The 22,451-nt window shown below is 42.2% G+C and overlaps 1 protein-coding gene across 1 annotated transcript; it reads left to right on the forward strand.

The window, feature by feature from the left end:
• The first annotated feature begins 859 nt into the window (after positions 1–859).
• LOC142960394 (gap junction delta-2 protein-like) lies at positions 860–16,304 on the forward strand. Its single transcript, XM_076102210.1, has 2 exons — positions 860–1,219; positions 15,440–16,304. The coding sequence occupies exons 1-2, from the start codon at positions 1,149–1,151 to the stop codon at positions 16,302–16,304; spliced, it is 936 nt and encodes a 311-aa protein (XP_075958325.1). The 5' UTR covers positions 860–1,148.
• The last annotated feature ends 6,147 nt before the right edge of the window (positions 16,305–22,451 follow it).

The raw sequence follows: 22,451 nt of genomic DNA on the forward strand, positions 1-22,451 counted from the left end.
CAGGAGAGCTTTTTCATCCCCGCTCTCTGCAGCAGACATGACTCTGGGCATTGGACTGTGCTGAAATTAGCCAGGGGGACAACACAGGACAGCAGGTCTGCAGCACACTGCCTCGGTTCAGCCTCACTGGATGCAGCAAGGCAGCTGATTTATTACTGAGGTGCTGGGTGGCAGTGTGTTTGCGTGTGCGGCTCTGAGAGAGAGAGAGAGAGAGTGTGTGTGTGTGTGTGTGTGTGTGTGTGTGTGTGTGTGTGTTTATGCAGGTTTTTTATGGGTCCTTGTAGCGCTCTGAGCTGTCGGAGCGACCATTCCTCCAGCCGTAAAATGACATTCAGCAGGCAGCAGCTTTGTGTGCTGTAGTGGATCTGCGGTCCTCAGTAGGAAGTGGGAGAGAGTGGGATTTTCAGAGCTGTCATCGAGTGTGCGCGCGCGCGCGTGTGTTTACAGTGCTGTTCGCTTGAGGTGAGCCAAGGAGGATCAGCTACATGCGGTGTGTGCGTGTGCGTGCGTTTGGGTTGTAGCAAGGGTGCAGCAAAGGCAAAGATCCTACACAATGCAAGGACGAGCGCAGAGCAGCTCTGATGGCAGGGAGCGCCGGTAAAGCACAAGGAGTGCCCTGGGGGTAAGGCAGGGGACAGGGGAGGAAGAGGCAGAGGGGGACGGAGCGAGCCAAGTGGAAAAGAGAGGGTGATCATGGCTGTCACACAGTGAGCTATAGCATATGCCGTAGCGCAGAGCAGAGTGGTGCGGCAGGGGGAGGACAAGCATCGCTGCACAGGGGAGGGGGGAGAAGGGGAGAGACTGAGGGAGAGAGGAGGGGGGAGGCAATCAGCTCAGCACCTCTCCTCCGCCAGGAGGAGAAGCACAGCGGGACGGGCCCAGGAGAAGACGCTCACTCTCTGTGTGTTATACACAGTCAAAGACGCGCTGACGATCGGCCAGGTCAACGTGTAGAGGTCAAAAAGGGAGCTGCTGCTTGGGACCGGGTGGGGTGTACCCCCAACCGCTGGCCGGCAGTGTCCACGAGAGCACAGTCCGGTGTCCTGCGAGGAAGAGGAGGAGGAAGAAGAAGGAGTCCGCCGGAGAAAGAGGGGTCGGCTCCCCACAAGTCCCGTTTCTTCTGAGAGCCCTGCAACCTTTCCGTCACCATGGGGGAATGGACCATTTTGGAGAGGCTGCTGGAGGCGGCTGTCCAGCAGCACTCTACCATGATTGGAAGGTAAGACTGTAAAGGTTTTAATTTCTGGTTTTGTTTAAATTGATGAGCTGGGTGCTTTTATGTAAACTATGTGTTATTCTGTATCAGTTGGCCCCCCCTCCCTCAGGCTTGTCCCAGTGTTCTCCTCTGTTCTACAGTCCCCCACAGTCATCACTGCCTCCCCCGTCCTTTCCTCCTCAATGCTCTCCTCACCCTTGTCCTCCACAGCCATCACTAGTTGAGGGATAAACTTATTGAGCATGATCAATAGCAGGCTTTACTGGGCATTAGGGTTAATTCAGAGAGGTTCCTGTGTTGATACCTATTAGCCTTGATAGATAACGCTTGATGCTTTGGCCACAGACCAATAGGACAGAAGGAGGAGAGGGGAGTGGGAGTGAGAGGAGAACATAGGTGCGGAAGATGAAAGGATGGTGAGCAAGCAGGTGTGGAAAGGAGAATCAAAGGGGGAGTAAATGGCTCTAAACCCTGTGTGAACTTGAGACAAAAAAAAAACCCAAGTTCATTCAATTTGTCCTTATCAGCAGACACTTATTTGCAAAGTCTGATTTGATCTTTTCTCATATCTGGTGTGAGAATGGTTTTGTGGTGGAGGGTTGAACAGATGAGCTTTTAGTTTGATTAGCAGTGGAGACATGCCATGGAGACATGCTGTAAAATCTGTGTGAAAAATGTGCTCCACATCATCTCTGTGTGATTAATTAAAAGCAAAAGTGGAATATTTCCACCCATTAAGCACAATCCAAATGTCACGCTGGGATGCTCATTGGGAAAAGTGTGTCAAAGTGAAACCCGCATGTATGGATTTGTAATACAAAAATTGCTTTTCAAAAAAAGAAAAAAAACAAAGCCAGATTAAGAATTTGTCTGCACTGCTGGGCTCATTAACCCAGACCTCAGGTAGTCCTCAACAAGGGCATGGCCTAATCTTCTCTCTGCTCCAGTGGATTTTGTGCGTTTGTGTGTATGCGTGTGTGTGTGTGTGTATGTTGTTGTGTGTGCAAGTTAAAGGAGTGAAAATTGGCTCATGCCTTTATTGAATACACTAAGCACTGTGTGCACAGAGCCATTAGACTTTATCCTTCAAAATCAGTGACATTGTAACTGCATCAGAGCAACAGAGATGATGTGAGCCGCATTATTGCAAAACTTCTGATGATCAGGGATCTGAAACCATGTGCGATGGAGATTTTCCTTCCAATCAAACACTACACCAAGTCATTTCAGTGAGTTCTTCCTCTGTGGTTGAAAGTGCCGTAAACGATGAAATCACCTGGTCTAGTCCTTAGACGGAATGAAAACCTGCATATAAAATGAGCATGTTGACTTGATTTAAAGATGCATTAAGAAATATTTTGTGGCATTAATTATGCGACTCCCTCCTGCTTATGGGATTGGTAGTATTGCCGGTATCACTGAGAATCAGCATCTCATGAAGCTCTACGGAGCTATCAACCATTTTCAGCTCATTGTTTTGGTGTCCAGAGCGACAAAAACCAAAACAATGTCTGTTCGTATATGCGACCGTGGGCCACCGCTCCCAAGCCAGAAGCTAAAACAAGCTAATTGTTTGCTAACTGTACAGCGCGAAATGGCAAAGAGCCGAAGTAACTGGTGAAGAAACTTGAACATTTAAGAAGCCTAAAGAGAGTCAGATATAATACTCATGCGCTGGAGGACCAAGCAAGGGCTAAATGCCAGTGAATATTGGAATTACATTCAACAGGTGGCCAGAAAAAGGAGACCAAAGGGATGTCCGTGTTGCTCTGTTTCTGCTGGATTTGTAAGTAGGCAACTGTTTGCTAACATGTTAGCCATAACAACTTCATAAGCTAATTGCTAACTGTTGTGAACTTGTTCTGGAGTCTTTCCGCCCCCTAGTGGTCAAAAATTACTTAATGCAGCTTTAAAATCCAGTCCTGGCAGCTGAATCAATAATACCCTGTGAGCACAGGGTCATCATTGGATGATTCAATGACTGTAAGCCACCTACAGTTTTTTTTTCAGAGGCACAGAGGCAACTCTCAATTTGTCTGCTACCTCTTTCAAAAGTCAAATGAATACTCTGAAGATGTAATGGCGTCCTCTTACATATGCTTAATTTGAGCTATTTGGTGATCATGCACTTCACTGGCTGAACATTAAAAAGGGTTTCCCTGAATACCTCAAACACATTTAGTCATTTAGAATAGTTCCTTGTGCACCAGCTTTTGTTCTTCATTTGAATCTAGATTAAACTGTGAAAACCTCCAAGGTGACATCAGATTGTGGAATGACATTATGAAGCAGTAAAATAATTTCCTCATACAGTGAGTAGTTTGTGTGATGCCCAGGACACCAGCTATTTGCTCCTGTGCTGAATATAGTGAAATGCTCTGTAAATGATCCCTTTGTGTTTTGGCTTCCCTCAGACTGTGTTTGTCCTACAAGGCTCTCTAGTTGACCCTAGGGCATTAGCTGTAATATTAGCCGCTTTCCAATGAGGTTCCCTCTCTCTACTCTGCTTGTCTATGCTATGCGAGTCAAGAAACATTGTCTTTGGAATCACTTTGTACAGTATTTTGTGAGTATCTCAGGCCGTAGATCCCTTAACTTGTTTTTATCGTCAAGCAGATTTTAATGTTGTCCCTTTAGCTAGCTTGTTTGCAAGATATTTCGCTAAATGTACTGGAGAGTTCTTATGCAGTTTGGTTGACAGAGAGACCTCAGGTCGGGGTGTAGCAGTTATCATTAAGTGGGTTCTGGGTCTTGGCTTTTTACCTGTAGACAGGCATTTTCAGACGTTAGACGTTCTTAGACAACCTAAGCAATAACACTAAAACTACTAAAGATAACGACTTGATTCCTAATCCTGAGCATGTGCCTGCATGGTCAGGAAATCAATTACACTTAACATTTAAATGATCAGAATGATGTCTTTGGATGTACCAGCAAGTTGGAGAATTGTTCACCACTCGCACAGTTTTGTGCTGTGAAGATGCCTCCTAGACTGTTAATGAGCAACTCCACACTAAATCAAGTGTGGAGTCAAAATTGTTGCACTGACCTCTATGGGTTGAAAGGTTCAAGTCTGTTGCACCACTGACCACACCCAACAGCCCAGTTGGGTGTGGTCAGGTGTGGTCCGTTGCACTTGTGAACACAACCAACTGTGATGTAGCGTTGCACTGTTGTGCACTGTGAAGTCCTGCACTTCACGGGGTGTGGCCGGAGCATGCAGCAACCGCTAGATGGCATCACGTCTATAGGATGTTCAGCCTGTGTGTAGTTTCTTTGAAAGAGTTTGCATGTGTGCGCTTGCAGTTCAGAGGATGCGGTTCCAAAGAGCAGAACAGCGATGTCTCCCCATGGCTGAAAAGTCTCCCCTGCATCAAAACTTTGGAACACGGTTGCATGTCGGTCATCTGTTTGAGTGCCAACCCTCTTGCAAGGCGAGGATGTAGTTCCCACCATGAGACATTGTCAGATAGCATTGTTGGATGTCTAGACTGTCTGATCCAGCTACAATTAAGCTCCTTCTTAATTGTAGGTTTTAAGCTAACCTATGCCCTGGCATAGGATAGATAATTAGCCTAGGCTACATAACAGTGTTAAAAATAGAAATGGACCATCTCTACGCAGTGGCATAGGTTAGCTTAATCATGGTCTTTGAGAGAGACAGACAAATTGAGAGTTGCTTCTGTGCCTCTGACTAACCCACAGGTAGCTTGCATATTGTGACTCATTCAACGATGAACGTGTTTGTATTGTGTATTGTGATTTCCATATGCCTGACTTCTAACTGGGCGATGTACAGCGTGTGCATGGATAACCAATGACTGTAATCATGATCACTCAGTGAGAGAAATCATTTTCAAGGCTGCACTAACCTCATTGTCTAGCCCAAACTAAATCGACTGCATATACAGTTATGATGACCCTGGACCTTTCAACATTAGATAACTTACAGTTCGGTATGGCTTATAAAATGTCTCAATGTATCTCACTCAGAGTGTTAATTGACAAAAGTAATGGAAATTTCTTCTATTGACGGGCAGAGGTAAGCTGCCAACCGGTGAGGACACAACCAGGACTAATGATATACTTGGTGTATGTAGTAAAACACAACCCCACAAAGAATTTTTGCACATATTCAATCAGAATTTGTAGGGAAGCGTACAGTAGCTACTCTTACTTGCGTACATTTTGCATACTTTCAAATATTTCTTTGCAGAGACTGTGTGTTGACTGACTTTCAAAGCAGCATGTTGTTACCCAGCATACCTCACAAAGACTTCTACAGACCAGACTTTTGTCACCAAAATGTATAAATTGTTGATATGTTGATTTACTGACTGGCGCAGTTGTTTAAAATATAACACCAGCAGCCTTGATAATATTTGCAGTCGTGAAATATGTCTCAAAATGTTGTTCACATAATTACTCATTCACACTTAGTACAGTAAGAACTGTCAGACAGAGGTTTGTTGGTATAGGTCTGGTGTAGCGCTTTACAGCAGAATCAGGAGGTATTGTTTCAATTAAAAATGTCACATTTGTCATTCATTCACTTTAACTTTTATACCATTTATTATTCTTATTTATCAGACCAGTATTGGAAAACCTTGAGATTATACATTATCATGCACATAAGACATGTTTCATCCAGTAGGACAACTGCTCGTATAGACTTACAAAAACAGAGACTTGTCCACGCAACGCCGCAAACGATTCAATGTTGAGGACCTTTGTCTAGGTTGATCCCGTCCGACCAGGTAGACCATTTTTTCCATGTGAGATAACACTTTCTTTAGATAGTTACAAACATTTTAATTTAGTTTCTCAGACTGTCCTGTATGTAAAAAATGAAAACGTCTCATATCTAAAATAAATATGTATTGTATACGTCTACTTAAGGGAAATAAAATGTACCGAACACATACGGAATATTAAATATGACATACTACATATTTTCTTTTACACATGTGGTGCTCAGGTGTTTTTGCCGACCACAGGTGTGCTTGTATGCGTGTTCAACTGTGAGAGCACGAAGCCTTTGGGTTTTGAGTTTCACACCTTGCAGGTTAGGAAGGAAGAAAGGAAGAGTGTTGATGCATCTTCCACTACACTGCAATGCTGTAGTGAGGTCAGTGCCAAAGACAAGCAGAGCGAAAAAAAAAAAAGAGGCAGAGATAATGGAGGACGGGAGTGAGTGATCTAAGGATGATAAAATAAGAAGGGCTGCCGGATAGAAGAATAGAGAGGAGAGGATGTGAGCTGTATAGAACAAAAAGAATACAGGGGGCATCCTTGGAGGGGGGGGGGGGGGGAAGAGAAGTTTCCCCACTGCAGTGGTTCAATGCTGAGAATCTGTGTGAGAGCTCCTTCCTCTGGAGCTGCTGACTGACCCTGCTGCTGAGGAAACAGTCTGCACACACAAACTCAATATGTGTTCCTCTGCAATGATGAGGACTTCTAAAAATACACAAGACCTTTGTGTGTTTTAATTTAACATTCATCTGAATGTAATGCTCCCACTGTAGCTCTCATAAGAGATGAGGACGATGACATCCTGAAAGAAATGACATGCAATAATCACCGTCTATGCAAACACGGCAGTGCAGGTATGTCTGAATAAACAACACCTTTAATAAGAGGCAAAAGCTCTCTGTTGTCAATAATGTAATGAACTTATGTATTTTGCATTACATCATATTGCATTTCAATCAGAATAATAGTTATTTTAGAAAATCGAATTTTGTTCATATATAATTTATGTACACTGTAAAACAAATCTGTATCCATTTACCTTTTATTTGATTTGTTCCTGACATCTATTATTTAACATCCATCACTCCCCACTACTAGCAATATAAGTACTTCATAAAATCTTAATAAATGTTATGTGTCCCTTGTTGTAAGTTGCAACTGATTTCAAGTCATTCATTAAAAATGTATGAAGATTTGTCCAGCCTTTTAATGGAATGGACAGAGCGGTGAATAAAATACCTTAAACTCTGTTCATGTGGTAAAAACAACAGCCCTAGAATAGACGGTCTTGAAAGGTTTGATGAAACCAAATATATCTGCATCCTTGTTTGCTTGCTCTAAAAACAAAACACATAGACGGTCTGCCTAAAAGTAGTTCCCTCCAGTAGTTTTCGTGCACGTACTTGTGCTCTCTCCACTTTGCCTAAATAGGTCAGGATGTGGACAAGAAGGAGGTCTCCTACTTTGAGACGGGCACCCTACTTCTTCTCCCAGAATAATTTGAGATGTAGGAATGCTCTGCTTTAATTGAGGGCATCATCCTGTCGACTTCATGTATCATTAATAATAAGCTTTCTGTAAAAAAAATCTATATTGCCTGGGAGGATTGTGTTGCAAAGCAAAACCATGGAAGCAATATTTCAGCGTTTGACAGGATTAGTAATCCATCATCCTTGGGGCGAGGAGCGGGACTGTCTTTCAAATCAAACCATTTCTCTGCACATCTAGAGTTGTCATTCGTTTATTTGTGTAGCAATCCGTGATGTTGAATGTTATTGATTACACTGTTCGACAGGGGGATTTTGCCAGTAAAGCTGAGCTCAGCGTTTATCCAGCACAGGCTATTAGTCATTTCAGCAACATATTGATGGCGTGTGTTTCAGCTTCACCGGGCGTGTAATGTTTCCCTATACATAGCTTAAATGTTCTTCGTTTCAATTACATGTTTGAATTCCCTAACTAGGTTTGGACAGAATTTCATTAATTTTAATGGCCTGTGAGACTGTTTTTAGATTCCAAAACTCTCATAAACCAGAAGTAGAGTACAATGTTTTGGGGCATGATTAATGGCTCTATTTTCAAGATCATAAAGGCAGCTACAAGTAGACCGTACAGAGATATGATTTTAAATCTTTGTATTTTAGAATAAATATGTTTCCAACAAATACAGATATGAGTCTTAGAAATCTGACTGTGTGGTTAAGATATAATACAGTCAACGTTTTTGAACTGCTGTGGGTTTGTTCTAATAAACAATAAATAATCATTGTAGTCCAATGAACACCAATCCATGTATCAGAAAGTAAAATGCACTCTTTGATATAGACATGCTCTTAATTAAGTCCAAATAAAAGTTGTTCTGAAAAATAGAGAATGTGAGGCAAACATATCGACTGCACATTTTCTGTAATTTTGTATTTCGAATGAAAACATATATTTTAAGTTGCTGTAGCAGTTCATTAATTCAGAATGCATTTTTAATAACCATAAGTTCTTTTCATAATGATAGTACGCAGTAAGCTATTACATTTGGGAAGTGCAGTATATCCTCAGGTGCCTGAATGTGCTTTTGCATCATCTTCTCTTAATAGTGTGTGTTAGTGTACTTTACATTTTCACTTGCAGCCAAGTAGAAAGTTCTAGCAATAATTATCAGCAACAGCCAGGTTGCATCACGTTGGCAGAAATATGAATAATCTGCCAGAAAGTTGGAAAAACCCATAAGCAGGTGTTGGTGTGAGTTGGTGGCCGTAACCCTTTTCTACTTTTACACTTCAGTGCAGAATGTCTTGATGTATTTTCAGTAACAACACAGCTTACCGTACATCTGATGACAGCTACTGTGAGTCATGTTGTCAAAATTATAATCAACCTTTTCATATTAGCGATGGATCAAAAAACTATGCGTAGTGTGAACGGGGTTGTTTCCAGTGATGACACCGCAGACAATCATCACCCAACTGTGCAGGTCCCCATCCTTTAGCTCATGGTTTAACCAGCTGCAGGCAGCTGCTTTGTACACTTCAACAGCAGTGAAACGAAAACACCTGACTGTGACATTGTGGTTGCCATGGTTAACTCTGCAGCAAAGATTACTCCCTCGTCAATTGTTCACATCAATGAAACCGTCAGGAGTGAAATCAACTATTTATTTAAGATTTTTACATTTACACAACATTGTAACACTTTTAACTAGATCCTGAAAGTGACGTAGTTGTCGCTTTCCTTTGGTCATTGCTTATTTGTCTCATCCTGAAAAAGTGATTGACAGATGACATATTGCACATAAAATACATTGTGATAGATTTTTAGAGATGTTTCATTCAAAACTAAAACAATTATAATCCTTTCATGTTCAGATTTCAACCCTCCATCTTTTTCTCTGTTCTAAACAAGCTGGACCAAGAGGGACCAAGCCTAGTCAGTGGAATCAGTGACGGTTATGACTGAGGAGGTGAAACCTGCTTAAGGAGATGGATAAACTTGTTTTTTTTTATAATCAAAGTATATTTATGAGTGCCGCTTTTTTAATCACATTCACCCCATACAATATTAACCACAACTTCTAAAAGCCTACATCACGTGACTTGTAAACTTGTTAATAAATCACGACAACAACTCCAGCAGTCATGATAAATTAACTGTGAGGTTAGCCATGTAATTCCAGTTAACCACAAATGAAAGAGGGGAAATTCATGATAAAATAAAATAAAGCCTAAAAATTTAAACAGAACAAAACTTTAATTTCACCTGGGAAGCATTTTGTATTCGCATCGTCTATTGGTCGGTTCAGGGGGACTATATATGACTCCTATAGGGTCTGCAGCACATTTTCCAAGGAGCTGGAAAACATATATCATTTCCCACAAAGTCTTCCATTCACTTGAATCATAAATTCATAACATCAATTCAGACAAATCTGTGCTCAGTTTGGTTATTTGTCAAAGTGGGATTGTTAGCAACTCTTCATGACCACGTGGGAAATTGTTAAAGGCATCAGGTTAAATCTATTTTGGCTGGAATACAGATGAAGGGGACATTTTAGACGCATAAAGACAAACGGGATGGAAGAAGCCTGTGTCATACACCGGCATCATCACCACACATGGTCAGGCTGTGCAATGAATTATTAGAAATATCTTCAAACAGAAAATCCTCCAGCTTCGGGCGATGGTTGTGTTATTTATTTGTTTCGACAAAGGAATTTAGCTTTAGAAAGAAGAAGAAGAAGAAGATATTAGCATATTTTCATTGTGAGGCATTATCATAACTCAAAACCTGTTTATGTCTACCTCAGCCTAGGTATATCTGAGGCAGTTAACTGAAGCATCTCCTTCTGTTTCCTCCTTTATTCCTGAAAAGCAGCTGGAAGTCATTTCCTTCAGAGTTGTTGAATGAGCTGATGATAATTACATTTCTGCACATGTTGTGGCTCAAAGGAAGTTCCCAGCTTGAAAAGACCTCTGTGATTTATGTGTTAAATAATAAATATCAGCGAGAGGCCTACAGTATTTTTAAACCATTTATGTATCACACTCTCAGTAAAATTATCGCTGATAAGTATTTAGAGAAGATGACAGAAGTAAGTGAACCACCACACAAGTTTAGCTTCATATTAATGTATTCGTCACGCCGGCTCCCAGTGGCACCTCAGGCGGTCATGCAAGTCTGCCTGATACGTGTGGGCAACTATTAAAACAGTTTGAGAGAGGAACAGTAGATGAGGAGCGGGTGGGAAGAAATGTCTGCACTCCGATAATTAAGCTGCCTAATTTCTATGCCTGGTGAGGTCTTTATTCATTATGTGCTGCCATCAGCAATCAGTGGAGCTTATTATTGAGAGCATACGGGCGGGAAGAGTATTTTTACTCCGGGTCTCTCTACAGATAACACTGCACTTAGCCAGTCCTTCAGAGGACTGCTCACTGTAGGTGTACCTATATGTGTTGACTCATATACTTTAAAGGCTAATTTATATTCACAATATATATGTGTGTGTGTGTGTGTGTGTGTTTCCCAATGCATCTGATGTTGTGCTCGAGGCAATTGTTGTCCCTGGAGGCTGGCGACAGCAGCTGCTGTATGAATGAACGTGTGTGTGTGTGTGTGTGTGTGTGTGTGGGTGTGTGTGTAAAAGCCTCTGGGAGAGACAGTGCCTGCATGTCCAGCCGACACACCAGCAGAAGAGCAGCTACCATTACACTGCAATCTCACAGGTCAATCAGCTGCCTATACACATCAGTTTACACAACGGCGAAGTATCACGTCATTGTCTTTACTTCCTCCTCTCGTCGTCCCTCTAGACGTCGACGTTAGATTGTCTGTGAGCTCTGTTGATCTTTGCACTTTATGAAAAAACCAGCTGTCACTGATGCAGGACAAGGAAATTGTTAAAATTTGAAAAAGACTTTCACATGTGAGCCCAATCCAGGGATACAGACTCGATTCATTTTATTCCAAATCTTATCAGATCGCTTGCACAGTGTCAGGGATTTAGAAAGTCTCCAAGAATGTTATGATTGGTCTGAAAGGAGGTCCTCTGGAGAGCGGGCGGCTAAATGAGGCGATAAGTGGTGACGGATGAATGCTAAAGGAACCATGAGATAGATAGAGAATGCACTGCATTTAATCAACTCAGCCTTATCTTGATATTCTTCCCTCGGCTTTGAGATACTCCAAAATATTTTTCATCCTTATGGTGGGTACTGAATATTCTGCAGGTCCAGGCTGTCCAGTCCCAATCTGCCCTAACGTACAGTATTGGCTCGTTACCCTGCAGCACTTAAAACACTGATGTTTGCAGATAACCTTCGTCCACTATTTTCTGCTAATGCAGCAATCTGCCCGTGCTGATTATCCTGTTATCCAGCAGAAGTGTACACACACACACACACACACACAACCACACACACACATGCAGACACGAACACACACACACACAAGCTTGCAAACACACACAGCACAACACTCAATACTTGCAATGTCTTGGAAATTTTAACGACATAAATCTGCCCAACACACAAGTATAGACGCAATATCTGCAGTACAGTACTTTAGAAAAGTTTGCTATCTCAGGAAAGTCCATAAGTACGTCTGAAAATCCTGACTGTTAAGGTGAATAAAGCTGCAGTGGTCACATGGCGTGAAATAAACCTATGGAAGGGGAGCCCGCCATGAACAGCTTGTTGTTAATCACCACTGTCACAATCTACACATGGTTGCATAGAGAATTAGGAGTTATGTATTTATAATTACGATGGTGCCAGTTGTCCATGCGATGAGGTAAAGCGTCTCTCCACTGGTATTCAGTGAAGAATGTCTCCACCTTTGAAGGCAACTTCCTGTAATAAACTTGAACGTTTTCGTCTTAACAAGTTGATGAGGGGCATCCAGATGCGTTGTTACTTTTGGTTTATGTTTAATTTCGCAATGATTCCACAATGACTCCTGCAGACTGTCTCATTCATTGGGGAGACACAGGTTCACCGGCCCTCAATTAGAACGCCACACATCAGTAGGTTGTGTCCAACACTGGTGTGTACACAGAGCATGTTTTATTTATAGTAACTGAACTTTATTCATATGTGTAGCGCCAAGCAGGGAAAACCAGTTGAAAGTGCTGATGTGCTGCTTTTAGACTTTCAATGAAAAAGACACCAAAACGATAAAATTGCTTTACTTGTAAATAGACTGCATCATAGTTTCATGTCTTAAGTTTGGTTTTTCTGCTGTATTGGTGTGCATGATTAGAGAAACAATATTCTTAGGACCTTTAAATGTGTCATTTTTCTGGTATTTCTGGTTCCTGGCTGAGTACGTGCTGTGAAAGAGGATGCCATGCATGTGGAGTAAGTTAAAGACAGTTAAAAGACACTAAACAACAACAGGAATGTATACATAAAAAGTCTGCAAAAATGAACCTCAATGGACCTGAACTCGGAGCAAGCCTCAGATACAGTACAGTGTTGTGTACATATAAGGATAGAGGACAGACAGTATCCACTGCTAATGAGTGAGAACATATAACAACATATCATCTACAGAAGTTCCATTACAACATCAGTAAATAAAAAATGCTCAGTCTCTGAATTATAAAAAGTATTTGAGACACACGTTTGTTTTTTTACCACGAGAGACCTGTCCAGTCTATGAGCTTGTGTCACTATACAGAGATGTGGACAGCAGGCAGACTTAGTGACATTTAGTTAATGCTATTATGATGTAGTAATTACTACTGGCATGAGACGAAGCAGACCTCGAATAGAAACAGACAGTGAATGCAGACGGTCTGCAAGCTGCCTTCTATCCTGTTATATCGTTTTAAATCAGCATCCAGAGCCGCATATTCTCACACTGACACTGAACATGAGTCGTATTTCCTAAACAAATATTTGCATATAAATGAGCAGTGTCGATCACAGATTTCTATCTCATTGAGCAGAATGCGTCAAAGGACTCCTTGTGGTGCAGAGCACCATCAATATCAGCGCTTTGGTCAAATCTACTGCTGTCAAACCCGCAGTGGAGGCAGATACATCGGCTCACAGCGGAGGATCACAAAGTGACTGAATGTAAATCACATACACCACCCGCATTTCACTTCTGAAAAGACCAAAGGTGCAGAGCAGCTTTATTCTGTTGTATTTCCGAGCATACTGAAAGTCAGTGTAGCGTATATGTGCTCACAGCTGCTCCGAGCACTGACGACCGAACATGTTTGCCATTTTGCACAAGTCACACACATGGCTGACTCTCCTTCTTTGTCTCTGTGTCCTCATGTCTGTCTTGCCCACACACATACACACACACACACACACACACACACACACACCCAAAAAACCCACACACAGGCACGCTCTCGCAGGTGGAGCAGGAATAGTCCTGCAGCAGTCCTGTTCTATTTTAGGTCTGTTTCACGCCATCACTTATTCCTCTGCTATACCCCTGAACCACTGGAAGACGTTTATTTTGTTCCCTCCCCAAGAAAAAAATACATTTTTTCTCACAATTTATTCATTTTTCTCCATCATACCTTTTGTGTCTATACAACCCTTTTAACTCCTTACCTTTCACAAAGTCGCCGGTTGCTGTGGTAACTGGCCATGGAAAGCGGGTGTGGGAATGTTTGAGGCCTAATTAAATGCTGTACTATGGAGTCTCATTTGACAAAGACCAACTTTTGATGTACCTAAAAATGCACAGGAATTGTTTTATGTTACATCACTTGAATTAAAGGCCAATGTCATACGTGCTATAGCCGCCATTAAACCCCAGTTGTTCTAACCCACCTGGGGCCAACTCCCATCTATCTCTGTCCCTGCTGTTGCCTTGGGTGGCCCCTCTTGTGCTTGGAAACAAGTGTGTTCTAAGTAATTGGCTCCGCCACGCAGGGAGCGTGCACATCCACTGCATTGTGGCATAAATACCAGGGAGCCCCATGATGTGCAGGCTTTCCTCGCTCATTAGAAAGAGCTGACAGTGCAGCACTAAAGCCCCAGTCCTCCTCCGCAGTGCTCCTGCTGGATCGACACCAGAAGATAACAGTACAGCACACCGGTCTCTCAGAGGCCTTGAAAAGCAGCCGCACTGCTCTCTAGATCCTCCAGCCCCTGGACACAGCTCTCTCTATCTGCAGCGATGCACTAATGAGCCTCATCGGGAAGTCCCCACTAGTTTTTAAGAAGATGCCACCTGTATGTTTCAGCACTATGCTGCTAATAATCAGCACTCTTACCATGTCACTGAAAACAGGAGATGCCTCGAAGAGATGTCAAAAAGAGGTCGTTAAAATGTGTTAAATAGCTTTGCAACGATGACGAGTTTTGCGATGACAGCAGGAAATAATATCGGACAAATACTAACAATTCATTTTACGGCACTAGTCCTTATTTCCATGGATTGGTGAACGGCAATCCCTGTTTAAGCATATATGTGCAGTCACTCACACTGGTGCCCATGTGCGTGCTGTTCCATTTCAGCTCAGCAGCGAAGATGAGTGTGACATCACCTTTACCTTCCGACGACCCCTCCTGTTTCAGTCTCTTATGATTAGTCAGCTCATGTGTGCACGCTGTCTAGAGTTCACCTCTACCATCCTACAGTGTTGTTTGTCACGGCAGCTGTGAGATAACACAAGCACACACACACACACACACACACACGCACACACATTCATGCATGAACATACCCATGAGCACACACAAAAGGCACATAGTTCGGTCCGACAGCTTGCCTGAAAACTGTTTTCATTCTGTTGCCCTGAAATTGTTTTAGCGTACAACACAAACAAAGCAGCATCCAATCAGCATTCACATTATGTTAAACCAAGACCTGCAGTCAATTTGAAATTGTCAGAATCATACCCAGATATTTCCTGAGCCTGTGCATTTGTTCCTCACTAACTGATATTGCCTGTCTCCCTTTCAACCCCTCCCCATCCTGCCCTTTCCTTCTCCTTCTGTCTCTCTGCAGGATCCTGCTGACAGTGGTGGTGATTTTCCGTATCCTAATAGTAGGCATAGTGGGGGAGAAGGTGTACGAGGACGAGCAAATCATGTTCATCTGTAACACCATGCAGCCCGGCTGCAACCAGGCTTGTTATGACAAGGCCTTCCCCATCTCGCACATCCGCTACTGGGTCTTTCAGATCATCCTGGTGTGCACGCCGAGCCTGTGCTTCATCACATATTCTGTTCACCAGTCTGCTAAAGCGCGTGACAGAAGCTACTCCCTCCTGCATCCTTACATGGATCACCACGGTCACGGCCACCACGGCCGCCATCATGACCATCACGCTCGCAAGCTTCACTCTCGCAACATCAACGGCATCCTGTTGCACCCCGACAGCAGTAAGGAGGATCATGACTGCCTGGAGGTCAAGGAGATCCCCAATGGACCCCGGGGGCTCCCTCAAACACACAAGAGTGCTAAAGTGCGACGGCAGGAAGGCATCTCCCGTTTCTATGTCATCCAGGTGGTGTTCCGCAACGCACTGGAGATCGGCTTCCTGGCTGGCCAGTACTTCCTGTACGGTTTCAATGTGCCAGGGATGTTTGAGTGTGATCGCTACCCATGCGTGAAGGAGGTGGAGTGTTACGTGTCTCGTCCCACGGAAAAGACCGTGTTTCTGGTCTTTATGTTTGCAGTGAGCGGCATTTGTGTGCTGCTCAACTTGGCTGAGCTCAACCACCTTGGCTGGAGGAAGATAAAGACGGCCATGCGAGGGGTGCAGGCCCGAAGGAAGTCCATCTGTGAAGTCCGCAAGAAGGATGTTTCACACCTGTCCCAGACCCCAAACCTGGGCAGGACCCAATCTAGTGAGTCAGCCTACGTCTGACAGAGGCTCCTCTGCCTGGGGGCTCGAGGACCTCTTAAATTTTGGAGAAGAGCTTTTCCTAGGCCCAGGACCTCTGATCATTAGGGCACAAAAATCATCACTGCATTATTATTCAGGAGCACAGACGGACTCTGTGTAGTGGTGACAAAGCATCAATTCACCAAGTAGAGTCTTTGACACTTCATGAGGGCAGGACCACCCTCCTAACAAGGCTACTGGCTTGCTGTAACAAAGGTTACACAAAAAACTTACATGATGCCTAGGTGACACTAGGTGCCTTCAAAGAACCCAACAGACAAAAATGAGCAATTACTAATAATATTAAAATACTGTAAAGATAGTCTGAGGTTGAGTCATTTGAAGTTCTTCATTATTTGCCTTTGCTGTAGGTCAGAAATAATCCCCTGATTTTCCAATTATGTGTGCATATGCAAAAAGCTTAAGCGTGTGCATGCATACGCATGTGAGTGGGGGAAAAAAAGCCAATGAATGTCTGACTTAAGTCAGAAAATTCAATGCTAAGCTAATCTGAGTTTCTGAGAGAAAGATGATGTTATTTGTCACTGTCCATGATCTTCGAGTAAAGTCACTCGATGGACAAACAAGCACCTTTTTAATCATGTTGTAAGAAATTCCCACGGAGTGAAACACAAAAAACAACAGCACTAAAGCTTTCAGCAGGAACTGGAACACAGTATTTGTTGTCGGTGTACCAGGCTTTTTTCTTAAAATACGCCACTCTTGTTCATATTCTTAGGTGCCAATCATACGGCAGACTGACATTGCCTGGGAGCTTTTGTTCTAAGCGAGACACATGGTGCATTGAAGATGAGTTAGATTAACTTTTCAACACTGTGTCACGCACCACAATGCTCTCAATGCCTGCAAGGCACACTGTTTACTCCCAGAACCAACTGAGAACAGTCAAGAAAAGTGTGCCAGTGTTTCCAGTTTGGCTCATTAAGTGTGATCGCTGTCTGAGGGGATGAATGGAGTTATATAAAGAGTTTTTTCAGTTGAACAGGAGAAAGTATTGTAGTCACAAATATTTTAACGTGTAACCTCAAGCTTTTTTTCACAAGCTGATCTGGTGCCATATTTCAAAGTATGTGTACATAGATAAAATGTAAGAATTACACTTAGCCTTTTTCCCGATGCGATGTAGTCGGCCTTCACTGGGATGAGGAACATGGGTTTGGGTGGTAATGAAGATTAATCATAGATTGCCAGCTTTAACAATATATATTATTAATGTGCCCTTTGTTAAGCCTTCGTCCTCTAATGGAGACTATATGTTCCGAAAAGCCCCCCCGCTCCCCCCATGGACTTTGAAAAAGGCATGTGACCGAAGCATTAATAGAATGGATAGATTATGACATGTAACTTAAAAAAGAGACTGTTTTATTTATTTGCATCCTGCTCCTGTGAAATGTAATACTCAGCATGCATGAAGATGAAAACTATAAAGAGATATGAACATAGAATCCCATTTGCGGGAATATTGAAAGTGAATACCTGAAAGGCTCCAGAACTGCAGCAATAATAATATAAAGTATGTGAAAAAAATATGTGAATAAATTATTATGCAAACAGAGATTTTGGCTGTGCTGTGTTTAACAAATGGGTGGTGATTACTGTGAGAGGCTGCCATTTTACTTTTATCAGGATGTTGTGATTGTTTACACATACTAAAGGCATCTTAACACTACTCCTACTACACTAATACCACAGTGTGAAAATACTAAAAGTTCAAAATGCTATTTAAGTATTTGTACAGAAGTTTTATCAGCAAAATGTACTTAAATTATCATGCAGAAAAAAAGTCTGTTTTAGAAGTTCATCATATGTTTATAAAATCTGAAGTAAAAGTACAATATTTCACACCAAGATGTTATGGAATAGAAGTATTACTGCAAGTAGTAGAAAATGGCAATACTCAAGTACCTTAAAATGTACTTAAATACCAACCCGGTCTCAATCCTTCGGAAGAGGATTATGATTTGAGTTCCGACGCAAATACATTTTTTACAATACTCTTATTACTAAGTACTTTAAAATACTCTTCGGTATATTTCCCAGGTCATCAAAAAACGACGCTTTGGGTGCATCTACTGACACACAAGGCACCCTTTAGCGTCTGTATGAGACGCAGCAGGATTTCAAGCAACTCCAATGTAAACCCATCAGCTCAGGAAGTCAGGTGGCGCAGTATAAAGAGAGACTTGAGTAGATGTACATCTGTACCTTCCACCATTGCTGGTGTGGATGGTAGTGTGGTATTACTGTGACATAAAACATACAGTAGCTTTTCGAGCTGTACATAATGCATACACAACACAGAGTATATAATGCAGTGCTCTCAACTGCACCGATTCAAAACCTACTTTAACATTTATTATTCAAGGCTGAGAAATGATACATTTGTGCAGTCTCTGAGTTTCTGGTGATACATTATAGATTCAACCTGTATTTCCTCGATATATAAAACTCCTGACTAAAGTATATTTATAATGCAAGAACTTTCCAATGTGTAATTGCTAATTTTCACTAATAACTCCTATGTTTTTGCAGTGAAATTGTATATGTATTGGTTTTTTTTACAGTAAAATGTGTTTAATACTCACACTGTTGTTTCTCAGGATCAGCGTGACTCATAGGCAGGTAAGCTATTAAAACGGAGCTGATAATTTCAGTAATGAGCGAGGATACCGAGGAAGAGAGGAGAGAAGAGTGGGGGCGGTGGACCTTTTAGCGTTATTAAACCTCCAGGCGTCATGTGGCCGTGTCCTGGGGAACACTGAAAGCACAGTGGGACCAGAGGAAGAGGGACAAGGGTGATGATGATGGAGGACTGTGTTAATAAATATATACATTCACATCAACACGTCCTCAACAACAACAACAACACACACTCACACACACATAGTCAATAAATGCCTAAACAAAAGCATTTCTGAGGATGTAGCCAGGCCGGTTGCTGTGGTGACAGGGGCACAGTAATGATGTTAAGCACCACAGAGACTACAGAAACAGCAATGCACCATCTCTCGCTCCGCTGCAGCCTGAGACTCTTTCATGGAGAAAGTTAGACGCCTGCTGTTCTGTGCTTTATCTTGCAGCTGCAGCACAAGTAAAATAATAGGTAAGTACAGTAATTCCCTGCTCAAAATACCTCCAGTTACATGTCTTTCAAAATAATTTGGTGCAAAGTATAGAGCAGAAACTACAAAACCCTATAATTATACCCCCAATATTACATGTTTTAATGAAAAATCCCCTTTCAGGTGCATCTTCAGATGGAGGACAGTGGTCAATACACTCTGGTCTTGGTCACGACTTGATCTTTGCTTAGGTGTTCTTGACTACCGCACTGATGTTTTCCACAGGAGTTAGCGTAGAGCAACAATCTTTAGAGTCTAGTTTTCCATATTCAAATGTGTATATTATTCTGTGTATAATAATTCTACATTCAACATTGATCATCGAGAGAAGTTTTTTTCAATAACACATAAATTGTTCTTCCATCAGACGCAGTCGTACAGCCCAACGTAATTAAAGAAGAAACTTTAATAGCTCCTGGCTCTCTCCGCCTTCAGCTTAATGAGAAGACATGATACACTGACGGCGTATTGTACTGGTAGTCAGTAATAGCCTGGTGGAACTAAAGCATAAAAATAGACAGTTAACTGCACCGTGTAATCACATGGTTAGCGGAGTTATACAGTTTTATAGTAGGGCTGACGTGCTGACTGTTAATGACAAAAAGAAGAAATTAACAAAATGTAACAAGATGGAGGGGCAAGCTGGGCCAAACATAGGAGCCATATGCTGGCTTCAGCCCAAATCATTTCCACAACAGTGGATTAGGAGGATTATTTGACCCAGTCATAAACTGTAAGATAACCATTGTTTAAAGTGGCATTTAAAGTGACATTTTAAATGTATTTATGTGTGGGTATGCAGTGAATTTACACCCCATAACACTTTTGCTTTTCTCAAAGCATGAAACACTAAAACATCAGTAAAACCAAAGGAATAGTTATGAGCTATACCACTTAATATATACCTATCCATTAGATCTGCAAAAAAACATCCAGGTTGCTATACTCAAACCAGGAAGTGACTGGCTTCCTGAATGTTACTGACTGGTGTAAGGCGTTCAATGTAAATCCTTTTTTTCTGACCTTGACCTTAAATAAATCCAAGAAAAATAAATATATTTTCTCTGTAAGGATGAGTCTGTGTCAGCAGATTGATTGGCATCGACAATCCATTCACAGGCATTCACCTCTGCCTCCTCATCAAATTTTCATCCGCTCTGTGACCTACTCTCCACAAATGATTCATTACTATCCCCCTGATAAGACAGCAATAAGCGAAAAATCATTTCATTATTCCTCTCCCCTGTTCCTTATATTTCCCCTCTTTGCCTCTTCATTCATTCATAAAGATGAAATTGGAGTTGGCTTATTCCTCTCTGGAGCCTGCTCCACTTCTAGCCTCCTAATGTCTCGGCCCATCAATTTGTGTCAGTCTCCATTCTGCTCTCCGCAAGTGACTTGGTCTCCTTGCGTGATAGCCCTGCTTGGCACAGTCTCTCTGCCCTTCCTCTCTCTCTCTGTCTCCATCTGGTCCTCTCCTCATCCACCTGACTCATTCCTCGCTCTTTCCACTGCTTCCTCCACCTCCACATTTTACTCTGCCCTCCTGCCTTCCTCTGACCTTCTCTGTCCTCTTTCATGTAGGCCTGCTCCGGCTTTTCCACCTAGGTCTCACGTGAATGTCTTCCCTGTTTATATCTGTCGAAGCTGCTGAAGCTGAAGTACTGCAGGAAAACCCTTATTCACCCCCTTCTCCCTCATCAACTGTCTTTGACCCCAATTCCTCCCTTTTCTGTCAACACAAAGGCTTTTTATCCGCCTTTTTCAAAGAGACCACTGACAAAAAAACAGGGACATCTTCTCCCAACAGCTCACCAGCTTTCATTATCTCCTTTTATAACTCTGCTGATCTCTCTCCCCAGTAATCCTGGAAATATGACATATGTGGAGCAGACAATATGCAAGTTTTGTCTGATGGTATTATTCAAAGCCTTCCAGATCAAGTCAAGACTATTACGCCATCTTACTGGATTAATTCATTTTTGGGAACTTGTTGTGTGGGGGACAGATTGATGGTATATCTCTGAAATACCCCTGACAATACACTCAGCACAAATCTGGCTCTAATGCGGATGTTCTGGTAATTTAGTTTCATGACATGGATGACAAACGGAGGTCTGTATGACTGATGTTCCTAATTTGGTCTATCTAAGATCACTCCAGGTTAATAGCAGACCACCTCAAGGTGTCACTCAGAGAGAACCAGGACATTCTGAAGTAGCATTTCAAAATTAAAGCCCTTCAAAATCTCATTCATGAGCTCACTTCAAATCACATTCATGAGACAATTTGTGTAATTTCAGATTCGATTTTAGAGGAAATGGTGCATAATTACAAAATCATTTCACAACAGGTTAAGTGGTGACAAAATAAATCCAGCAATAATCTTTTCAACAACTACTGATATTGCACTTTCAACTTTCGATAAACTTTCAACTTTCGATTTCAATTATCAACAAAAAGCCAGGGCACCAAAAACATTTTTTTACAAAGTGTGTAATGGTAATAGAATATCTTGTGCCGCTTAAGAGCTAAAATGTCCCTCCACAGCTGAAGAATGATGTGTGAATATGCATGTTTGCACACATACGGCCGTTCCCCACATATATTAAAAGATCCGGCTCACAAACACCTATCCTGGGAGCACCTGAGCCCGCATCACATCCTTTCTTGGCCATGTTGATGATATGGGAAGTCGTGGGTCATTTGATGCTGATTTTAATTTTTGTAATCCTGCATGGCTCTGAATTCTACTGTCAAACTACTGTAACAGAAACCTTGATAGACGAATACAATTTTGCTGTAATGCTGAAATTGTTTTTGTCAGTACCGGCAGTTAAACAGCTCTGGGAGTATTGCTTGTGAGTAATCCTGGTCTCATTATATCAGTATAAAGACCTGAGCCGAGGAGAAGTGGGAATCCGTCTCAGATACAAATCTTCTGAGGTTGTGATTTAGAGGAAAAAGCCACAAGCAGGTTTAACAC

The sequence above is a fragment of the Anarhichas minor genome, unplaced genomic scaffold (genome assembly GCF_050575085.1).
Source record: "Anarhichas minor isolate MPS153535 unplaced genomic scaffold, ASM5057508v1 ptg000027l, whole genome shotgun sequence".
Lineage (NCBI taxonomy): Eukaryota > Metazoa > Chordata > Actinopteri > Perciformes > Anarhichadidae > Anarhichas > Anarhichas minor.

Bases quoted from the DNA above. Each gene is read 5' to 3' on its own strand.
- LOC142960394 (XM_076102210.1), top strand. From the start codon at position 1,149: ATGGGGGAATGGACCATTTTGGAGAGGCTGCTGGAGGCGGCTGTCCAG. The intron at 1,220-15,439 runs GTAAGACTGTAA...GTCTCTCTGCAG, and splicing joins CACTCTACCATGATTGGAAG to GATCCTGCTGACAGTGGTGG.